Source organism: Suillus fuscotomentosus (genome assembly GCF_016647785.1).
Source record: "Suillus fuscotomentosus strain FC203 chromosome Unknown F5891scaffold_51, whole genome shotgun sequence".
Taxonomy (NCBI): domain Eukaryota; kingdom Fungi; phylum Basidiomycota; class Agaricomycetes; order Boletales; family Suillaceae; genus Suillus; species Suillus fuscotomentosus.
Genome location: NW_024539563.1, coordinates 35,993 through 55,186, shown reverse-complemented (window position 1 = coordinate 55,186; position 19,194 = coordinate 35,993). Strand labels below are relative to the sequence as shown.

The following is a 19,194-nucleotide window of genomic DNA, read 5'->3' as shown; positions in this document are numbered from 1 at the left end:
TCAGAATTTATGTGCCTTATGGAAATATGCCTCAAGATCATTAGGATCAGCACGTGAGCACACAACAGCGAGCTGTGCAATCATCATTGATTTTGTCTGGGGTTCATGATGGAATGCATCCCTGAACTGCTTATACATTGCCATCATCACTGGCGATGTTTTTCCACCAATGACTGCCAGCATCATGGCCTCGGGGGTGTCGGTGATATAGCTCATGAGAGCAGTGAAGCAATACCGACTGCATCCGATAGGATCAGACAGCATGACACCATGTTGAGTGGATTGCTTGAGTGGCTCAAGAATAATATTGAGGCATTGATGTATAAGGCAATCCTCCAATACACCCTTCATTCACTTTTTCTTGTGAATGAACTTGGGGACTGGTAACAGGGCAGTGAGAACGAAAGAGTTGGTTGATGATTTCAAGTGTACATTCATATGGATGTTGGAGAGGCTAATTAGGAGCGGATGAGTTACATGATCCCCTGTTAATGCAGTGATGTTCGTCTTGTCAGAGGAGAGAATGGTGCCAAGGAGGGTTGCACCCTTGGGTATTGCCGACTTTAAGAATACATGAGTACCAAACCTCAATATTTGACTATCTACTCACTTGCATATCCCATGTGACGTTTCCTGACATCCATCCGGTATATACATGACATAGTTTCTCTGCAGTAGAGTAAATCTTGCGAGGCATGAGATCCATATGACGGTGAAACAGTGGGTGATTGAAGATGCTGGCGATACATTCAATAGGGTCACGCCAGTACAGAATGACTGGTGACTTTGTAGGATGCGATGTATGAATGACTTGAGACTTCCAGCATGGACCACTGGGCAGCATCTCAGCTTGACTGCATAGTTCTCTGGTGGAGCGGAATGACAAGGGTAAATCCTTGATCTAAAAAGACGTGAATCGTTAGCAGTGAAAGTGAAGTAGACAAACTGACCATTTCGAGTGATAGAAAAGAGTCGATCTTCCCCATGCTTAGGCCCGAATGTAAGAGCCATGCTGCAAGTTGCCAATCTTGTCAACTGCTAAACAGATAATAGAGGTTCGTTTTCCGATATACACTGTTTTCATCCACATCAAACAGCCCCAGAAATGTGTAGCTGTCCTCATAGGCCAGAGTAGGCTCTGGAAATTAGTCGATTACTTCACCAGCATGCACTTTATTTCCATCAGGGATGTCCTCTCCTCCTGCACCGAAATAATGAAAATTTTCCTTGCCTCCAAGTCCCAGATCATAAGAAACATCACAAGGAAGTCCAGTGAAGTCCTCGTCATCTGCAGAGCCCATGTTATGATCTTCACCAGGTGAAATGGAGTTGATCATATCCTCTAACCACGTGTTGCATCCAGACCGAGGCTGGCTCATATGACGAGCTGTCACAACCCCTTTAAACGAATTAACGCAGGGCAGAGACTAGGACTCAAACAACAAGATAATCACAAAGAGGATAAGGCAGCAGGTACATCTTGGATTGCTCACTTGGAGATACAAGAGGTTTGAACTAAAGAACTACTGACTACGACAAGCTACCTATATACACATATTGAAACTGAGATCGAAACTGAGTATGAACTAACTAACCAATCAGAATAATTAAAGGTATCGTACGATTCTATATATAACTATGATGTCATAACATGTGCCGCAGCCGCAGTAAGACTCTGGAACATTCCAAGAGTGTCGCAAGGCATGACGTCAATATCTTCGGCATTGTCCGATTGATCATGTGACTCTGGTAATTCTACAATAGACGCAATAATAGGAACTTCTTCAACAGTAAACATATTCTTAGGAACAGGCGCTGTGACTGGGCGCTTAAAGGACTTAAAATTAAGGAACGAATAATGGTTTGTATTTGGAACTCGTGACATTACCCCCTCTCTAGGATGAGCGTCATCGCGAATGAAACTAGGACGAATAAACTTCTTGCGCCATTCCAAAAACTCTTGGGTTTCGAACACCGATTTGTTAATTTTGCAGGGATTCAATGCCTTCGGATTTTGCCGGTGAAATTCTTGAACTTTCAACCGTGCATTCTCAAGGTTTTCCTCAGGTTCCCATGTCGCTTCTTCTATCGGATATCCTTCCCACTCTACTAGGTATTGGAGTTTTGATCTGTGCAGTCTCGAGTCTAGGACTTTTCGTACTGTCCATTCGGAATCGCCTTCTGATAAGATCTCTGGCGGCGGACGATGATGTGGAGGTCTTTGGACTAAGGTTGAGGGGGAATGCGGAGTGAGTAATTCTACATGGAATACCGGATGAATCTGATATTTTGCTGGAAGGTTCAGGCGGTAATTTACATCACCCGTCTTCTCTAGCACTTCAAACGGACCAAGTCGTCGATCGGAGAGTTTCTTATTTGGTCTTTTCTGACGGATATTTTTGGCATTGAGCCAGACCAGATCTCCTTTCTTGAATTGTGGTGCGTCTTTTACTCCTCTATCATAGAATTTTTTCATCCGCTCATTCACCATTCGCAGCATACTTTCTGTGTCTTCCTTCGCCTCTTTCATTACATCCACTCGTTCATCAGCTGCAGGTACTTTAGAATTGGAAATTGGTGAAAAAGTAAACTCTGGATTGTATCCATAGAGTACTTTGAATGGACTATGACCCGTTACAGTGACAGAGTTATTGTGAGCGAATTCTGCTATCGGAAGCCAGTCTACCCAATCATTTTGGCGGTAAGACGTGAACATTCTCAGATATTGCTCTACTTCTTGGTTGATTCTCTCTGTTTGTCCGTCTGTCTGAGGATGATAAGCCGTTGACATGTTCCATTTTATGCCTAGGCGTTTCGACACTTGTCCCATAAACTTGGAAACAAATTGTGTTCCTCTGTCCGATATCACCTGTTTCGGAGTTCCATGGTGTTTCCATACGTTATCTAAGAAAAGTTTCGCGATTCCTCGAGCGTCAACTTCCTTTTTTGTAGGCATGATGTGCGTTTGTTTTGTGTATCGATCAACGACAACAAAAATAGAGTCGAACCCTTCGCTTTTAGGCAAATCTACTATCAAATCACAAGTGATTGATTGCCAAGGTCCCGCTGGTATTTCATTTGGTTTAAGCGGACCATGTGGTTGCATTGGGTGAATCTTTGTTGCTCTGCATCTATCACAGCCATCTACGTAATCGTGGACATACTTTGTCATTGAAGGCCACCAATAATTTCTGGAAATCAATTCTAAGGTTTTGGCACGTCCAGGATGTCCAGCCGGTGGAGAGTCATGAAACAACTCCAATATCTCTCGGCGAATCTCTTTATCGTTTGGAACGTAAACCAGTCCTCGGAATAACACCAATCCATCCTCCACATTCCATTCTTCAACTCCTCTACGCAATTGTACCGGTGCTGCTTTTAGCGTTTGTAGTGCTTTAGCGACTTCAGGCTCTCGTTCTGTGCATTGCCTTATCTTTCTCAGCAATTGTTTTTCTCCTTGCACTAGAACTTGACCTCTTTTAGCAGCTTTTACAGTAAAAAACTCCGGTTTTAACAAAATACGATCAGAATTGTCGTTTTCTACCCCCCCTCTGTGGTCTTCTCTCCGAGAAAGCTTATCGGCCTTATCGTTGACTACACCAGGCTTATGTTGGAGCGTAAATTCATACTCCGCCAGGAACAGACTCCATCTGGCTTGCCTTCTTGTCAACTTTTGGCTCGTCATAAAGTACTCGAGATTCTTATGATCCATCCAGATCTCCACATGATGAGGTTTTCCCTGCACATAGTGCCTCCACTCCTCCAACGCTCGAATGATTGCGAGTAACTCTTTGTCATGGATGTCGTAATTTCTTTCTGCATCATTCATTGACTTAGAGTAATATGCCACGGGGTGCCATAGGTCATCTTCCATCAGTTGAGATAGAACCGCTCCAGTTGCGTAATCAGAAGCATCGGTTTCTATTTTCATTTTTTTCTCAACGTCAGGCATTACTAGGATCGGAGCTGATGTAAACCTTGACTTCAGTTCATCAAAAGCATCTTGCTGTTTCTCCATCCAATCCCATTTGACATCTTTCCATAGTAAATCATTCATTGGTCTAGCGATGTCTGAGAACCCGAAGATAAATCTTCTGTAGAAGTTGGCGAAGCCCATAAATGCTTGTATATCTTTAACGCATTTGGGTACCGGCCATTTCATTACTCCTTCTACTTTCACAGGGTCCATTTGAACACCACCCTTCTCCACTATCAACCCGAGGAACTCGACTTCTGTCTGTTCGAAGCTACACTTTTCAGGCTTCAGATACAGATCATTCTCTTTTAGTCATTTCAGTACCTCTCATACAACTTTTCGGTGTTGCTCCCTATTGCCATTCGTGAATACGAGGATATCATCGATATAGACAACTACGGTCTTTCCATCAATTAAATCTCTGAATATCTCGTTCATCATGGTTTGAAACGTGGCAGGGGAGTTTGTTAAACCGAAGTACATTACGGTTGGTTCGTGGTGACCAAACGGCGTTTTGAAGGCCGCCTTCCACTCATCTCCTTCTTTCATGCGAATATTATTGTACCCCCATCTTACATCCATCTTGGAGTACATCGTGGCACCGGTTAAAGCATCAATCAAATCTTGAGATCTCGGTAGCGGATATGCATTTTTAACCGTCTTCTCATTGAGCTTTCTATAGTCCATCACCGGTCTCAACTTGCCATCTTTTTTGGCCACAAAGAAGAAAGGTGCTGCCACTGGAGATTGTGAATTTCTTATACGTCCCAGTGCAGTCTCGGCTTTTAACCAATCTTTCAAAGTGTCCATCTCCTTGGGTGATAAGGGATAGGGTTTCGCATTTGGCGGAAGATCGCCATCATCTTTAAGATCTATCGCATGATCCCATTTCTTTCTTTCAGGGAAGCGCTTAGATTCTTCTTCTGAGAAAACTCCCAGGTACTCGTGAAGCCAATCGGGAACCATCTCTTTGACCGATTTCTTCACCTTCGTTGCTTCTTCTGCAACCTTCTGCTCCGTGGCAACCGAGGCTTTATACTTGATCCATTCTCCAGGATACTCTTCGTCTTCTATTTCCTCAACCGTCGCCCTCTTCATCGCCATGTCTTCTTCGTCATCCTCTTCTGTGGGAATCAGGTCTGGCACTTCTTCTATCTTTTTTTGTTCTTTTCTTTTTTCTTTATTTTTTTGTCTTTGTTCTTTTTTAGTAATACATTTAACTGGGCAATGAGAAAGTGCAAAACGTCCAGCGTTCCAATCTATTTCCGGGTTGTGATATCTTAGCCAATCTATGCCAATAATAACATCATCGCTTCCTAAGTCCGTAACCATGAAGGCTGCTTGATCCTCAACATGGTCACCGATCTTTAGACCTAATTCAGCGTAATGAGTCATCGATCCAGCGGCATTTAACGAGCCATCAATATTTTTAACCGGAATGGGCCTTAATAATTTATGGCACCGGACTTCGTTCTTTTTTACAAACTTCTCGCTAATAAATAATGTCGATGCACCGCAATCTACCAGTGCTTTCACATCTGCTTGTCGGTTCTTTCCCTTCAACGTGATCGGAATGTAAAAATGTTCAGATTTGGATTTAATATATACTTCTGATACATCCGAGAACGTAGATAGGATAGAGAAACGATTGTTTGGGTCTAAGTTCGCAGACTTTGACTTCGACCCTTCTAAAAACCCTTGCCTTCCTTGGAGCTGACCCAAGCTTTGAACCAACTTGGAATAGGGTCTTCTTCTTTTGGCACTGTAGTAGCCTTCACCTGCACTTTTGGTGCGACTGCGTCTTTGCAGTTTCTAGCCATATGGCCTTCGCCTCCACAGCGGTAGCATTTGAAGGATCCAGTCCTTCCTTGAGGTTTTGGAGCACCTCGCTGTTTGTTGGCGTCGACGTCCATAGCGTCACTTTCCCTACTAGGGCCAGGTTTGTATTCTGGGGTCCTGGGGCCTTGTTTAGGGGTCCACCAGGTCGTCTTCTTCTTGTCCGCATCCAGCTCTTCGAAGTTGCGTCCGATTTGGATCGCATGTTCCACCAGTTTCTTCATGGTGTTTTTGTCCTCGTAACGGACATGAGCGAGCTGTATTTTGACACGGTCTTGAAGTCCCAGTCTAAACTTCTGTCTCTGGTCGTAATCGGAAAATGAAGTGTGTGCAGCCTTTTGTCTGAAAGCGGCTGCGTACTCTGGAACTGAGGAAGATCCTTGTCTAAGGGATTCCAGTTCTCTGATCGCTTTTCCTTCACGATCTTCTTGCCCCCACATGGCTTCTAAGTCTTCCAGGAATTTCTCCACGGTCAACTTCTCATCTCCGGTCTTTCCAAGTTTGGTGATGTAAGGTTGCGCCCATTTGGCTGCAGTACCTTTCATAAAGGAGAGCATTACTCCGATTCTTTGGCCTTCTTGGATGTTGGGCCATTGCGCAGTGTATAGCGCTACTTGGGATATCCAGACCATGAGTTCTATGGAGTCCTTTTCTCCAGTGAAGTCTTGGGGTTTGGAGTATTTGATGGAAGGGGAGGAGTTCGATGAAAGTAAGCTAGCTCCTGCAGAGCCGAATGATGGTTGTTGAGACTGCATTTTCACAGTCTCGTCTTCTTGCATTTCTAGGCGTACGCCCAGGAGTCTGTTTGCTTCTTCTAGAGCCGCATTCTTGGCTTCTAGTTCTGTGATTCTGACCCTGAAGCTTTCCGCTTGATTTGCAAGTGACATGTGAATGTACTCGACAACCTCCTGTGGAGTGGATGGTAACACCACTGTCGGTGCAGACTGTGTAGGAGAGTTTGGTAATTCAGACATAGTGCCAGTTGTGTTCTGGAACCCGATTCACTGATGTCTGTTGAAGAGCTGCTCGTAAGGGCTCTTCCGAAAGGGAATGATGGTGAAAAGAAGAAGGTTATGTAAATGGAAAACTGAAGCGGTCCCCAATATCTGATCGGATCTACCACGTACTTCAGGATCGAAGGGTTCTTTAATCAACCCAACCGATGCTTCCCTAATACTAACTAAAAAGGATACGTAACTATACTCGATCGAGTGGGAAAAACTAGGGACAATGCAATCTCCGTTCTGAGGGTACAAGCTTAGGACAAGTTATCACTCTTCCAGCCGAAGCTTACAAGTGCGAGTCTCACTAGGGTATGTCTCTAAATCCTCGTAGGTCGAAAGCACGGTTTGTCGTCTAGACAGTTCCGCTATTGACTCGAAACGAATGCCTACGTGCGTATGAAGAAAGGGATAGGTAAAATGAAACTATAGTAACGTTGAGCAGGCAGGGTTTTGGGCCAGCACTCAAAGTTGCAGTGACACGCCTAATGTCGTGAACACCTCCGTATACTGGCGGCTGCGGTAAGACAGGGCCTGGTATAGGACTACTAACTACGAAAGATGATAGGTAGGAAAATGCGCTCAAATGAGCAAAGGGATGAAATCAAAAGATCGCGGCGGTTTAAGCCGGGCAAAAGTATAACGGTTCTGTTTCGGTTGATGGTGTGGTGACTACCAACACGACCAGGCGAAAGAGAAAGAGATGCGAGAGTGTAACGCGAGAGTCGGAGTCTCCTATAGTTCAAACCTAATGTCACAACCCCTTTAAACGAATTAACGCAGGGCAGAGACTAGGACTCAAACAACAAGATAATCACAAAGAGGATAAGGCAGCAGGTACATCTTGGATTGCTCACTTGGAGATACAAGAGGTTTGAACTAAAGAACTACTGACTACGACAAGCTACCTATATACACATATTGAAACTGAGATCGAAACTGAGTATGAACTAACTAACCAATCAGAATAATTAAAGGTATCGTACGATTCTATATATAACTATGATGTCATAACATGTGCCGCAGCCGCAGTAAGACTCTGGAACATTCCAAGAGTGTCGCAAGGCATGACGTCAATATCTTCGGCATTGTCCGATTGATCATGTGACTCTGGTAATTCTACAATAGATGCAATAATAGGAACTTCTTCAACAGTAAACATATTCTTAGGAACAGGCGCTGTGACTGGGCGCTTAAAGGACTTAGAATTAAGGAACGAATAATGGTTTGTATTTGGAACTCGTGACACGAGCAATGGAAGTGTGGTCTTTGAAGATTTTGCCGCATGAGGGGCAGCTGGAATCATGATGAGACATACTAGTAGTAAGACACTCAGCCTAGTAAGAAACACAGACTTCAGTAATATGGCTGATACTAATACCGGCATTTCCCGAAACTATTTCTCAATACACAATGACCATCAATCTGCGTGCATTATCGACAAAAGTGTCAGGTCTAGCTGACGACATTCTTCATCAGCACCATGATGACGCGAGACCAGGGACATGTGGGATGGACTTTTACGAGCTTCTTGAAGCTATTACTTCCTTGGTAAAGTCAATTTTACATTTCTCATTTCTTGAAGGCACCTAAATTTTTATCAATTGATACAGAATTCAACTAATTCTGAAACAAAACTTGTTATGGACCTCGCACGAGCCAAGCGTGAAGTATTTCGGGCACAAAAGGCACTTGCAGAGTGTTTACTACAGGAAAATGAAGTATTATTGAGCTTGCTCAGATTCCGAGTAGATGTCACAGGGAAGACACTAGACGATGCAGACATGGGCCTGGGGTGCATGAGACTTGCCTTAAACAGCATGGCTGGTCTCATTTATCTGCAAGACAATGCAAAAGTGATCATCAGTGTGCCGGTAAGTTTATGATCTGTGAGAGAAAGCAATTGTACTTATCAGGTGCAGAAAATTCATTATCTGCTACGACAGAAGGTCCAAGTGGCCGCGCTCTCACTATCCAGCTTGACTGACCTGTTTGTCATGAACTGTTTGCACTACTATATGTCACATTATGATATTAGCCTCGTGTACTACTAGCACTATTAGTACTGTGTTTTCCTTACAGTTCATACAATGTTTATGCTCATGTTGTTATCTCAGTGTTTGAATGTAATTTTGCATTGTCCAAAGCCATCCATAGTCCAAAATAAAAGATTGAGTTCACATTTCTATGGTATTACTAGTACTGGTATATACTACTTACTACTGGTAGCTATTCAAACTCGGACTCCTTCGACTTTCAAATGCAAAGTCCTGTGAGTCATGTTGAACTGTGAGTGATTGTAATAAATGTATACCTTGTGGTACTATTTGCTGTGACTCTCGGCGGAACTGTGAAATCTGTGATCAGCTGTTGTGGGAACATAAGTCGTGTGCCTTCTGTGGGGAAAGTTGTAGTTTGCTGATGGACCACAATTGTGATTGTGATGCCTCAGATCTAATCTCTCTCTCCCAGTTGGCACCCACACCTCATATCTAGTCAGCCTAAGTATTGGTATATTTGCTCTCACAGAGCAGTCTGGAAAGAAGGGAAGATTGTGATTGACTGCTACAGTTGTTTTACCCAGCGAGAACAGATTGTCACTTGTAATGCTGTGACAGGGAAACTTATGCACACATCTGAAGTGGCTACTGGAGGGCCACAAATGATTCTCATTGGATGGCCCGTCGGGATTGGTGGAGGTCTTCGAATTAGTGCAAATTTACTGTATAATAAATACAATACTGTTTATGATGTACACTTTTTTGTATGACATCAGTAAATTCACACATTGCTTGACCTTCCTTTTTTGCAACTTGCCGCCGGATAATTCCCAAAAAGGAGCAGAAAAGCCATTCATAAGAACGGTGACATCAACTTGCCGTGAACTTGCCACACGACGATTATAAGTCAAAAAAGCAGATGCCTCCTCTTGACTTCAACTTTTTCCAAACTTATTTTAGTTTTTTTGGCAATTATTTCGTACTTATTGCTACATTGTGAGCTGTGCCAGTAGCACAATTCAGAGATACTTATTATACTTATTTCACTTATTGTACACTTTCCAGACTTATTTAACTCTTGTTAAGATCATAAGCAAAAAACACTGAATTTCAGAGGGAGTAACTAATATAATGAGTACTAGTGAGCGGGTGAGAGTAAGTAGCGAGCAAGCGAAAGTAAGTAGCGAGCAGGAGAGAGTAAGTAGCGAGCAGGAGAGAGTAGCGAGCAGGAGAATAACAGGCTAACTGATGGAGATGTTATTAGTATAAAAAAGACAAGAAAAACAAAGACTTACTCACATAGTACCTACAGGCAGGACATGGCACTGTCAACCGTCCACCAAGAGACGAGATCATGCACTGGCTGAGAGCAGGATACGGCTGCGGCACTATCAGAATCGGGTAGGCAGATTAAAAGATGAGATCACGCACGGTCTAAGAGTGGGATACGGCCGCAACACCATCAGCGTGGAGTAGGCAGGTAAAAGGCCATGTAAAAAAACAAAGTAGGTTAGCAACATAAAGAATACACTCACCTCTGTGGCTTACCAGAGAAAGATACCGCAATTCCAAGACAAGTTGTGTTGAAGAAGATGGAGGGGCAGAGCAGTGGAAGAAAGCATTGACGTGTCCAAGAACATTTGTTGAACCATGGGAATAAACAAACATACACAAATGTTTGACTTGGATGTTTCGGACTCGTTCAAGCTCAGGCCGATCCAAGTCGTTGCCCACTGTCCACAGTATGTGAGTGTGTCATTCCTTGTTCGAGTTCGAGCCACACTGATTCAAGTTGTTGCCTACCGTTTGGGGGAGGTGAGTGTGTCGTTCCTCATTTGAGCTTGGGCCATGCTGATCCAAGTTGTTGCCCACCATTTGCAGGAAGTGAGTGTGTTGTTCCTCGTTCAAGCAACGGCCATGCTAATCCAAGTTGTCACCCACCATTTGCAGGAAGTGAGTGTGTCGTTCCTCATTCGAGCAATGGCCATGCTGATCCAAGTCGTCGCCCACCATTTGCAGGAAGTGAGTGTGTCATTCCTTGTTCGAGCAATGGCCATGCTGATCCAAGTCGTCGCCCACTGTTCGCAGGAAGTGAGTGTGTCGTTCCTTGTTCGAGCAACAGCCATGCTGATCCAAGTCTTTGCCTGCTGTTCGCGCTTCGTGGGTGTGTCGGTCATCCTTCAAGCAAGAGCCACGCTGATCCAGGTTGTTGCCCGCTGTTCGTGCTTCATGGGTGTGTTGATCCTCCTTCAAGCAAGAGCCATGCTGATCCAAGTCGTTGCCCGCTGTTCACAGTTCATGAGTCTGTCGATCCTTCTTCGAGCAAGAGCCATGCTGATCCAAGTCATTTCCTGCCATTCACCATTCGTGAGTCCGTCAATCTCGTTATTGTGTTGCTACTACTGACATACATTGTACCTACACCCATATATCTAGTGCAGGAATATATGGGTCACGAGCTACCCGCCACAGATTAGATACCAAGTTGAATTACTTATTTTACTTGCTGTACTTATTTTTGTTTTGAATACTTGAACTAACTTTTCTGACTTTTCGGCACTTGTGTGTCATGCGCTTCCTTTTTTGACTTGTGAAAACAAACAGCCAAGTGAATAAAGGTGAATAAGTGTCAATAAGTTAAAAATAAGTTTTAATTTTTGAAAAAAGGTCTGCCAAGCAATGTGTGAATTTACTGATGGAGCTGTGGATAGCAGCTTTCCGTCAGCGGAAAAGGCTGCACAAGTGACGTCATATGTGTGTTGAAGAGGTGGCCCGTCAGAAGTTGCCGAGTCAACACTTACCACAACCACGACCTCACCTTACCAGCGTCAGCGAGCAGCACGGTCCCCAACTCTATTTCACAGCTATCTTTCGTCGGTACCGACCCGCATAATGCTTAGCACCTCGTTCTCGTCATTTGCATCCTATTCGCAGCCCACAACTTCGGCACTTGTCAATAATTACACATGTCTCTTCTTATACTGTCTACAAGATACCAATTCGTCCAACCGTTCACTCATTCTCGTACTCTCGTTCTCGTCATTCAGACCCTACGCTGTCAAACACGACGCCACTCCCTTCTGCCTCCTTTTTTCGCATTCCATTCGGCCCAGCGACAACCGAGGACCCTTACTATTTTACAGCATAATCCCTACTGCCAGGCAATCACATCCAGTCTCGAAGCCTCAGTCTCGCACTTGTTATCATTAGTATCGCTATATCTATCATCTATCATCTCAGATTCTCTATAGTATAACCCTCGCTGACGAATACTTGATTCATCAGCGCACTTATATCCCCCAGGGGTCAGTGGTCTCCACACCCCTTCGCACTCACACTCTTCCGCAGACTTACATATCTTTTTCTCACTTCAGTTTTTCCTACTCCCAACCAGAGTGTCACTCACGGCAAAGTCCCACTTGGACCAATCAGACACAGATTCACTCGACGCAAGAGCGAGAGGGTGCCAAAGGAAGATATGAGTTTTCATGCGAACCATCACCGTTAATCGAACTTTTGACGGACTAGAAGCCCAGGCCATCCAGCGATCGGTAGGATACTTTCCCGGATCCGCGAACATTTTATTTCCTCGCCAAGAGGGAGGTACCCGCGACTACGTGGTTCACCCCACGGTTCATACACTTCACAGAAGTTTTAACCAACTTTATACCACTGTGCTCAGGTCTTCGTCGAAGATATTTCACGACGGATGTATTTGTGGACAGTACTTATCTACCTACCGCATATCATAGTAAAGTGGTAATCAATTGAAACTAGAAATTGACTATAAAATTACAAAGAGGTTATAAGTAAAGTTAGGGAATAAATCAAGTACGGCACGCTTGTGGTACGCTATACATTTGCCTCTGCCGACTTTGCCGAAACAGAACACGATTCACTGGCACTGTCCTGCTCTGGCGTAGTTGCGTTGGTTCCTTCTGATGTGGTCCCTGCAAACGCCAGAGTCGTAGGTGCCGCTGGAGCATTTCGGGTCGACCAAGCATGGGTAACTGCCCTCCCTCGTGCCACGCGTATGATGATGAACAACTGCGTAATGCCCTATTTTTTTGGAAAAAGAAGCCAGTGTCAGAGACACAGATAAATCAGGTCTTTACATGCTTACTTGAACTTGGTAAATGGATAGGAAGCATAGCGTGGAAACAGTGTCTGAATGCACAGCAAATGCAACTATGAAGATGATGACGAAGACAGTGTATGCCATGGCGGACTCGACGACCATGAGGATGATGGTATCATAGATGCTAGAGTCATATTCAGCCAACGCCGTCTTCATCTCGCTTCGTATGGAGAGCAGGCGTTTCGCCACGAGAATGGTATAAAGCACAGTGTTTGCCACTAAGAAGGCGAGGTATGCAAGCGTGGCGTTGATAGTGTAAAATGAAGCCCCGGTGCCCGCCTGGACCAACACGACGATGGCTGCTGCTGCTCAAGATGTCAGCAACTACGACCGTTTTGTAAATAATCTAGCTGCACCAATCATGCCGATATAGACGACGAACATGGGGATCATCACATGTCTCGCCCAATCCCATAGCACGAAACATCGGTAAAGCTAAGTATTTCAGGGGTCAGGCTTACACATACGGCAAACTATTCGGCTCACGAGCAGTGCTTGCATGAACCACTCCGCGACGTAACCACTAGATGAGATTGTCAACGTTGTGTGTAGGTGGATAGATAAAGGTGCTTGCCAGAGTATCGCCACAAAGTTGATACGGTAGTGCATTGAGTTCTCAATCAGCGCAACGGGTCCACCAGGTGCATCGCGAAGGGTTATCCAGATCACCTCGGTATATTTGGTACTGCAAGCAAAGCATATCGTCGAAAGTGCGAACGTGATGAGGGTGTAACAAAGAAGCATGCGACGATTGTTTGCAATTTTCTGCCCACGTCGGGGACGTTGCATGAGAGCAGTCACCGCTTGTACAGTAAGGAGAAGGTATACGCCTATCATGGTACAGAGGTCAACTACCGAATCCTCGTGAGTGGGCCGAAAACGCACCGTAGGATACACCTCCCAGAATTATTCCGATAAGACGAGACCGTTCAAGTGACAAATCTGTCTGTGGGGTATAGGATGACATGACCGAAAATTTGGGAAGATGAGGGGATGTCGGGAAGGTGTATCTTAATATCTGGCAGCAGCAGCGGTGAGAACAACCAGCAGGGTGGTTTAGCCCTGGCCCGGGAGAAAGCAGCAGTCATATATACGGTCTCGGAATACAATTTTCACCCAGGAGAAAGAATGTGTCGACCAGGGACAGTGTAAACCCTTTTACGTGAAGTGATAAAGACGAGCGCGACAGCCTAGGGTTGATATATCAATCATCCACAAGGCTGCAACGTGCCGTTAAATCTTGACGTGGGATCGAGCGAAAGAATGGACTAACCTCAAGCTTCGTAGCCTCAGATGGCCTGAAGGATAAATTACAAACTTCCCATAACTTTGGTGTAGCTGCTGGTCATGCTCAGATGTGACACCTGCATATACACATCGGGGTGAACGATATTTAAAAGAGGTTTATATGTTGTACAAAATGTGAAGACAATATTTAATATTTAAACTAACATAAAGATGGGTGCACGACTTCAAATTTTGGTGGTGTTTTGTGCGTAATCCAAAATATCAAATATTCACAACCATATTCCCACAGACAATATGTCAACAAACATAAGAAATATAGTCAGATTTTTCATGTCTGCTTCAACTTAAAGTTCAATTTCCATGTAAAACTTTGGAGAAAACTTGAAGTTTTACAGATGACATGACATTAAAACTCGATTTAAATGTCAAGCTTTGGCAAAACTTCAAGTTTTCTCCAAAGTTTTATGTAAGAATCAAACTTTAAATTGAAGCAGACATGGAAAATCTGATTATATTTATTATATTTGTTGACATATTGTCTGTGGGAATATGGTTGTGAATATTTGATATTTTGGATGACACACAAAACACCACCAAAATTTGAAGTCGTGCACCCATCTTTATGTTAGTTTAAATATCAAATATTGTTTTCACATTTTGTACAACATATAAACCTCTTTTAAATATTGTTCACCCCGATGTGATACTTAACCGTTCATTTGATCCTTCTCACGCCTTTTTCAGACTCGCAACATGCACATCACAATGATATTCAAGCAAAAGAATACTGTAATACAACCCCCGTCATTAGCACGAACGTACTGTTCTCCACATGCATGATGTACTCGCAAGGAGGCGGTCATTTGGAAAAGGAAGTGGACTTGATATATTCGTGGATCGTGAGCCGTGAGTCGTGACCCAGGCTGCCATCGGTGGCAGTGTTTGAGTAATATCCTAATCAAGCCATACTTTAAACTCGCAGTGTTGGATGACTATGTCAACTTGTTGGTACTCGCTGTACGTGACACTTTCATAAAGCGGAACTCATCAATCATTTAAACATATGTAGGGCTGATGCCAACATGACGTCCCGTTCAGCCATTCCATCTCTGTACGTGACACACTCGTGCCTATTGCACTCAAACCTATCTTCCAGGCCGATGACACGACCTCCAGTCCGTCAGCCAATCAGCGCCGGGTACCAAAGTTTTTCCGACGACCTACCAGATCGCACTCAGGTATGTCGTTAATGTCTCATCCAGTGCTGTTATTTCCTGACCTCGATATTCAGGTTTCTGTATGACACCGCCTCCATCCTCGATCATGAACATCGCATGTACTAAGCACCCTTGGTGACCGGTTGTCTCCTCTATTCAGTCTCATACACCCCGATGCCCATGATACATCATCCCGACCCCGCTTTTTCCACTGGGTTCGAAATCGTCTCTGGCAGACCAGGCGGTGAAGATATCGAGTTCCGCGAGCGTTCCTCAGGAGTTGTCGATATTCCGTATGCTAAGTGTGTGTCACCTTTGTCCTTCTCGAATATCCAACCCATCTCATATTACGTAGAGGAATGCATCAGCAAGAGAAAACAGATAAAAATCATTCCATTGAAACACGGAAAGCCTGCCGCATGTCCTCCCGATAGCAACGCCACAGCACACTCTAATGGTGCGGCTCAAGCCCAATCTCCGCAAGCACAAGCTGCTGTCTCCGTCTCCGCCGCACTTCCCATTGTTAATACGATAATCCTGATGCAACGATAAAAAATGCTGGACGCTGGACTCGCTTCTGGCTGTTTTTATTGTACCTCTCCCGAATAATTGTCATCAGGATAACATACGAAAACGGCATTGACACATACTAGTGCGCAGACAGCCAAGCACATTGGCAGGAGCGGTGGAGTGCAGGTAGAGCGTGCACATGGGAGTCACTTCTACGGGAACAACTGTCTCGTCCTTGCATACGTTAGAAACAAGAAATTCGCGGACGGACAAGTATTATTCAGATTCCCAATCATTCTTTATTTACAGTAGTAATGACTTGAATAAATTGAGTACACTTGCTGTATCTTTCCCTCATTCATCAGTGGACTTGGAGAGAGATAAAATATATCAAAAGGATCTATTTCTCAAACGAATGCCAATATCGAGCTTCGTTCCGGCTCTCCCATAATACGCTTCTTCTCCGCGACGCGTTTTTCCAGTTCCCATCGAACGAGTTCGCTCTTAAGCTTCTCTATGCGAACCTCATTCACAGGATGTGAGGAACCCATGATCTGTCGTGTAAGCGCCCAACTCGAATTGCTTGTCTCCGGGCGACCAGTCAGAGAACATTCAGCAGCTTGAGGCGCATTCTGTTTGTGTTCCCAGAATGCTACTGCCTGGCGCGCATCAAAACCGGCATGCGCAAGGATCCTGGCGGATACAACATCCGCCTCTATCTCTTGGTGCACACTCGTGCAGTATTCCCCTATTTTGGTCAGTTCCCCAGAACCAACTTTACCCAGCTGGGCAACTGCGTCATTGACAAACGGCCCAAAGAGCATCGTTACGGGGAATAAGAGGGTACGTGTGAAGTCAGCAAACATGGAAATCAAAGCAGGGACCATGATAGTGACGGATGAGAGCGTCTCCAGGTGATGCGAGAGAACGAGGTGTGCAACTTCATGGGCAAGGAGAATGGCGAGTTCGGCTGTTTGTTGCTCTGTGGGCACTGGATGGGGTGGTAATGTGGATAATGGCGAAATAAAGAGCGAACCGAAAAGGTGTGCCCACCACGAGCTTTCTTCAGGTAGACCTTGTGGCGTGTAGCCGGAGGAGAAAGTTGTAGAAGGAGCTTTCGAAAGGATGTTGTCAATGAATCCGGAGTAAACCACAATGCCGCAAGCACCATCTGGCCCAAAGCCGTAAGAAAATGCATTAGCCGCATCGGGTTTATCAACGATAAGCAGTGAATATGGTGGTCCAGCGATGACATGAGCTGAATGAGGTGAGCTTCGCCCACAGAGACCTTCCGACCACCTTCTCATGGTGTCCGTGGCTCGGGGCCGAGGTCGTAGGGGATACTCTGCAGGTGGAGGTAATGGCGGCTGATCAGGAGTTGTATCCAACCAATGCGAAGCCAACTCTTGTTCGCGCTGCAATACGGGAATGCCAACCTCTAATCGCCGTAAGGTGTCACGTACCCACTGATATCGCCAATCAGTGGCTGGAATCAACTTGAGTTGACCGTCTGTTGAGAGAATTTCAGTGACAGCGTGATACCAATTCGGGCCTTTGAGCTGCGCAGCTATCTCATCCTCCTCTTCGGGCGATAGAACGATAAGCCGCCATCTGTAAATCAACTTAGCTGATAGGCAGAAATTGAATACTATACATGACATACCGTCCTGTGATAGGTGTCTGCTCGGCGCTTGCTAGAATTGCCAACCAGAATAATGTGACAGGAACAAACAAAAGTACGTTAAAAACAAGCGTCCTTGCACGTATACGTTTTAAAAGCGCGGCTTTTTTCTCTTCGTCGACCGGTGTACCAGGATGAAATTTGTCGTGGTGCTTGAGGTATTTCTTTGACCAGCGGTTTTTGAAAAGGATGAGGGGCAGGAATGTAAGTGCAATACGGGCAGTGGTACGCGCTACCTCTATGGTAGTAGATGCCTGAAAAACTAAGTATAGGACTTGCAAGAGTTATTCAGGTGAACATGCCTTGAAGGCTCCCAATAGCATCGGTATGAGAGGAAGTCCCTGGTTTGGCCCGGAAGAATGAAATGGTGCAATTCCTCTCTGTGCATGCCATATTTGCCTCCTCATACAATCGTTAACTTGAACATGGACAAGACCGCTGAATTTTGGCGTGGGATGGAATACATGATATGAACTTGAACGTGCTGTGATTAGTACTCTTGCTGCTCGAGCGCCAGCTGAAGGGAAGTGCCAGGATATCGAGGAAATTGAAGGAGCTCTGGGCGTGACTGGGCGAAACATTGTACATGGTTCTGTCGAACCAGTGTATTTCCTTGATCAAGTTATAGGATTTGATAGCCTTGAAGCTGCGGTGCCGCTACCGAAGTCATGACGGTATGTGTGGCTGTGCCCATCGGTTGGGCTTGGCTGTGCCATATCGTTCCCGCTTTCAGCCGCTTTCACCGACTCCTGTCACTCAAGTCGAAAAGTCAGCCAGCACCTTGCAAGAGGTCTTCATAAATCATCCCTCGCACGCGACTTTAATCATATTGGGCTATTATTAGCTTTGCGGGTTGTTTGCCATGGCCAGTGACCGATATTAATGTTGGTGACCGCGCTGCTGATCATCACCGATCGGCCAGGGCCTTTGCTATTGATGTGACTGGGGTCTGCCAGCTTTATTCAATCAAATCATACGTGCTGTGGATATCCCTGCAGTAGGTTCAATATATATACTCGCATCTAAAATTTGAAGTCTCTGCCAGTCTGGTGTTAAGACTCAAAGGGTGCCAATTGCCAGCTGGAGCCTCGTGACCCAATTGACTTTCGGGGCCCACCTCCGCTTTTGCAGCACGAATTCGAATTTCAGCTGTTCGGAAGCACTGGCGTGTACTATCGCTGAGTGGTCGTTACTTTGACGCATCTCTTGATGGTTGCCGGATCTTGTACCATTTCCTTGCAGAATATCCTTCTGTGGCATGTTGGCATACTTCTACGGACCAGTCAGGAAAGTGAGGCAGGGAATACTGACTATGTAACTTCTTTATGTCTTTGTCGAATCCGCTTGTGTTGACCATCTCGCGGTGACGGGCAATATATTTTGTACTTCGTACAACTCAAAGACGTTTCAGCGTCACGTTCCTGAAAGTAGCTTTCGATGAACGCCAACCTACGCCAACCCCCAAACCGTAATACCCGAGGCTCCTCGTGTCCCATTTTACGTGATAGCTATGACACCATTACAAGTGCACATGACAGCGCTCCTTATAGCAAAGAGTGGAAGCTGTGGAAGGTTGTGGAGATATCG

The 19,194-nt window shown here is 45.0% G+C and overlaps 3 protein-coding genes across 3 annotated transcripts; all 3 read right to left on the bottom strand.

Annotated features, from left to right (window-relative positions):
* Window positions 1-1,379, bottom strand: F5891DRAFT_1192500 (uncharacterized protein; the record flags this gene model as incomplete). The annotated part of the gene is made up of 5 exons (XM_041367614.1): window positions 1-238; window positions 356-561; window positions 611-901; window positions 951-1,012; window positions 1,163-1,379. 5 exons carry the CDS (start codon window positions 1,377-1,379, stop codon window positions 1-3), a joined length of 1,014 nt encoding a protein of 337 aa, XP_041222423.1.
* An 11,136-nt stretch (window positions 1,380-12,515) lies between these two features.
* F5891DRAFT_1150010 (uncharacterized protein) lies at window positions 12,516-14,245 on the bottom strand. The gene is made up of 7 exons (XM_041365116.1): window positions 14,225-14,245; window positions 13,837-14,168; window positions 13,526-13,781; window positions 13,438-13,474; window positions 13,308-13,386; window positions 12,937-13,256; window positions 12,516-12,872 (listed from the first exon to the last, which is right to left on the bottom strand). Exons 2-7 carry the CDS (start codon window positions 13,916-13,918, stop codon window positions 12,666-12,668), a joined length of 981 nt encoding a protein of 326 aa, XP_041222422.1. The 5' UTR covers window positions 13,919-14,168; window positions 14,225-14,245; the 3' UTR covers window positions 12,516-12,665.
* A 2,001-nt stretch (window positions 14,246-16,246) lies between these two features.
* Window positions 16,247-18,275, bottom strand: F5891DRAFT_1051261 (peptidase family M48-domain-containing protein). Its single transcript, XM_041362485.1, has 3 exons — window positions 17,910-18,275; window positions 17,590-17,861; window positions 16,247-17,537 (listed from the first exon to the last, which is right to left on the bottom strand). The coding sequence occupies exons 1-3, from the start codon at window positions 18,186-18,188 to the stop codon at window positions 16,334-16,336; spliced, it is 1,755 nt and encodes a 584-aa protein (XP_041222421.1). The 5' UTR covers window positions 18,189-18,275; the 3' UTR covers window positions 16,247-16,333.
* Between the last annotated feature and the right edge of the window lie 919 nt (window positions 18,276-19,194).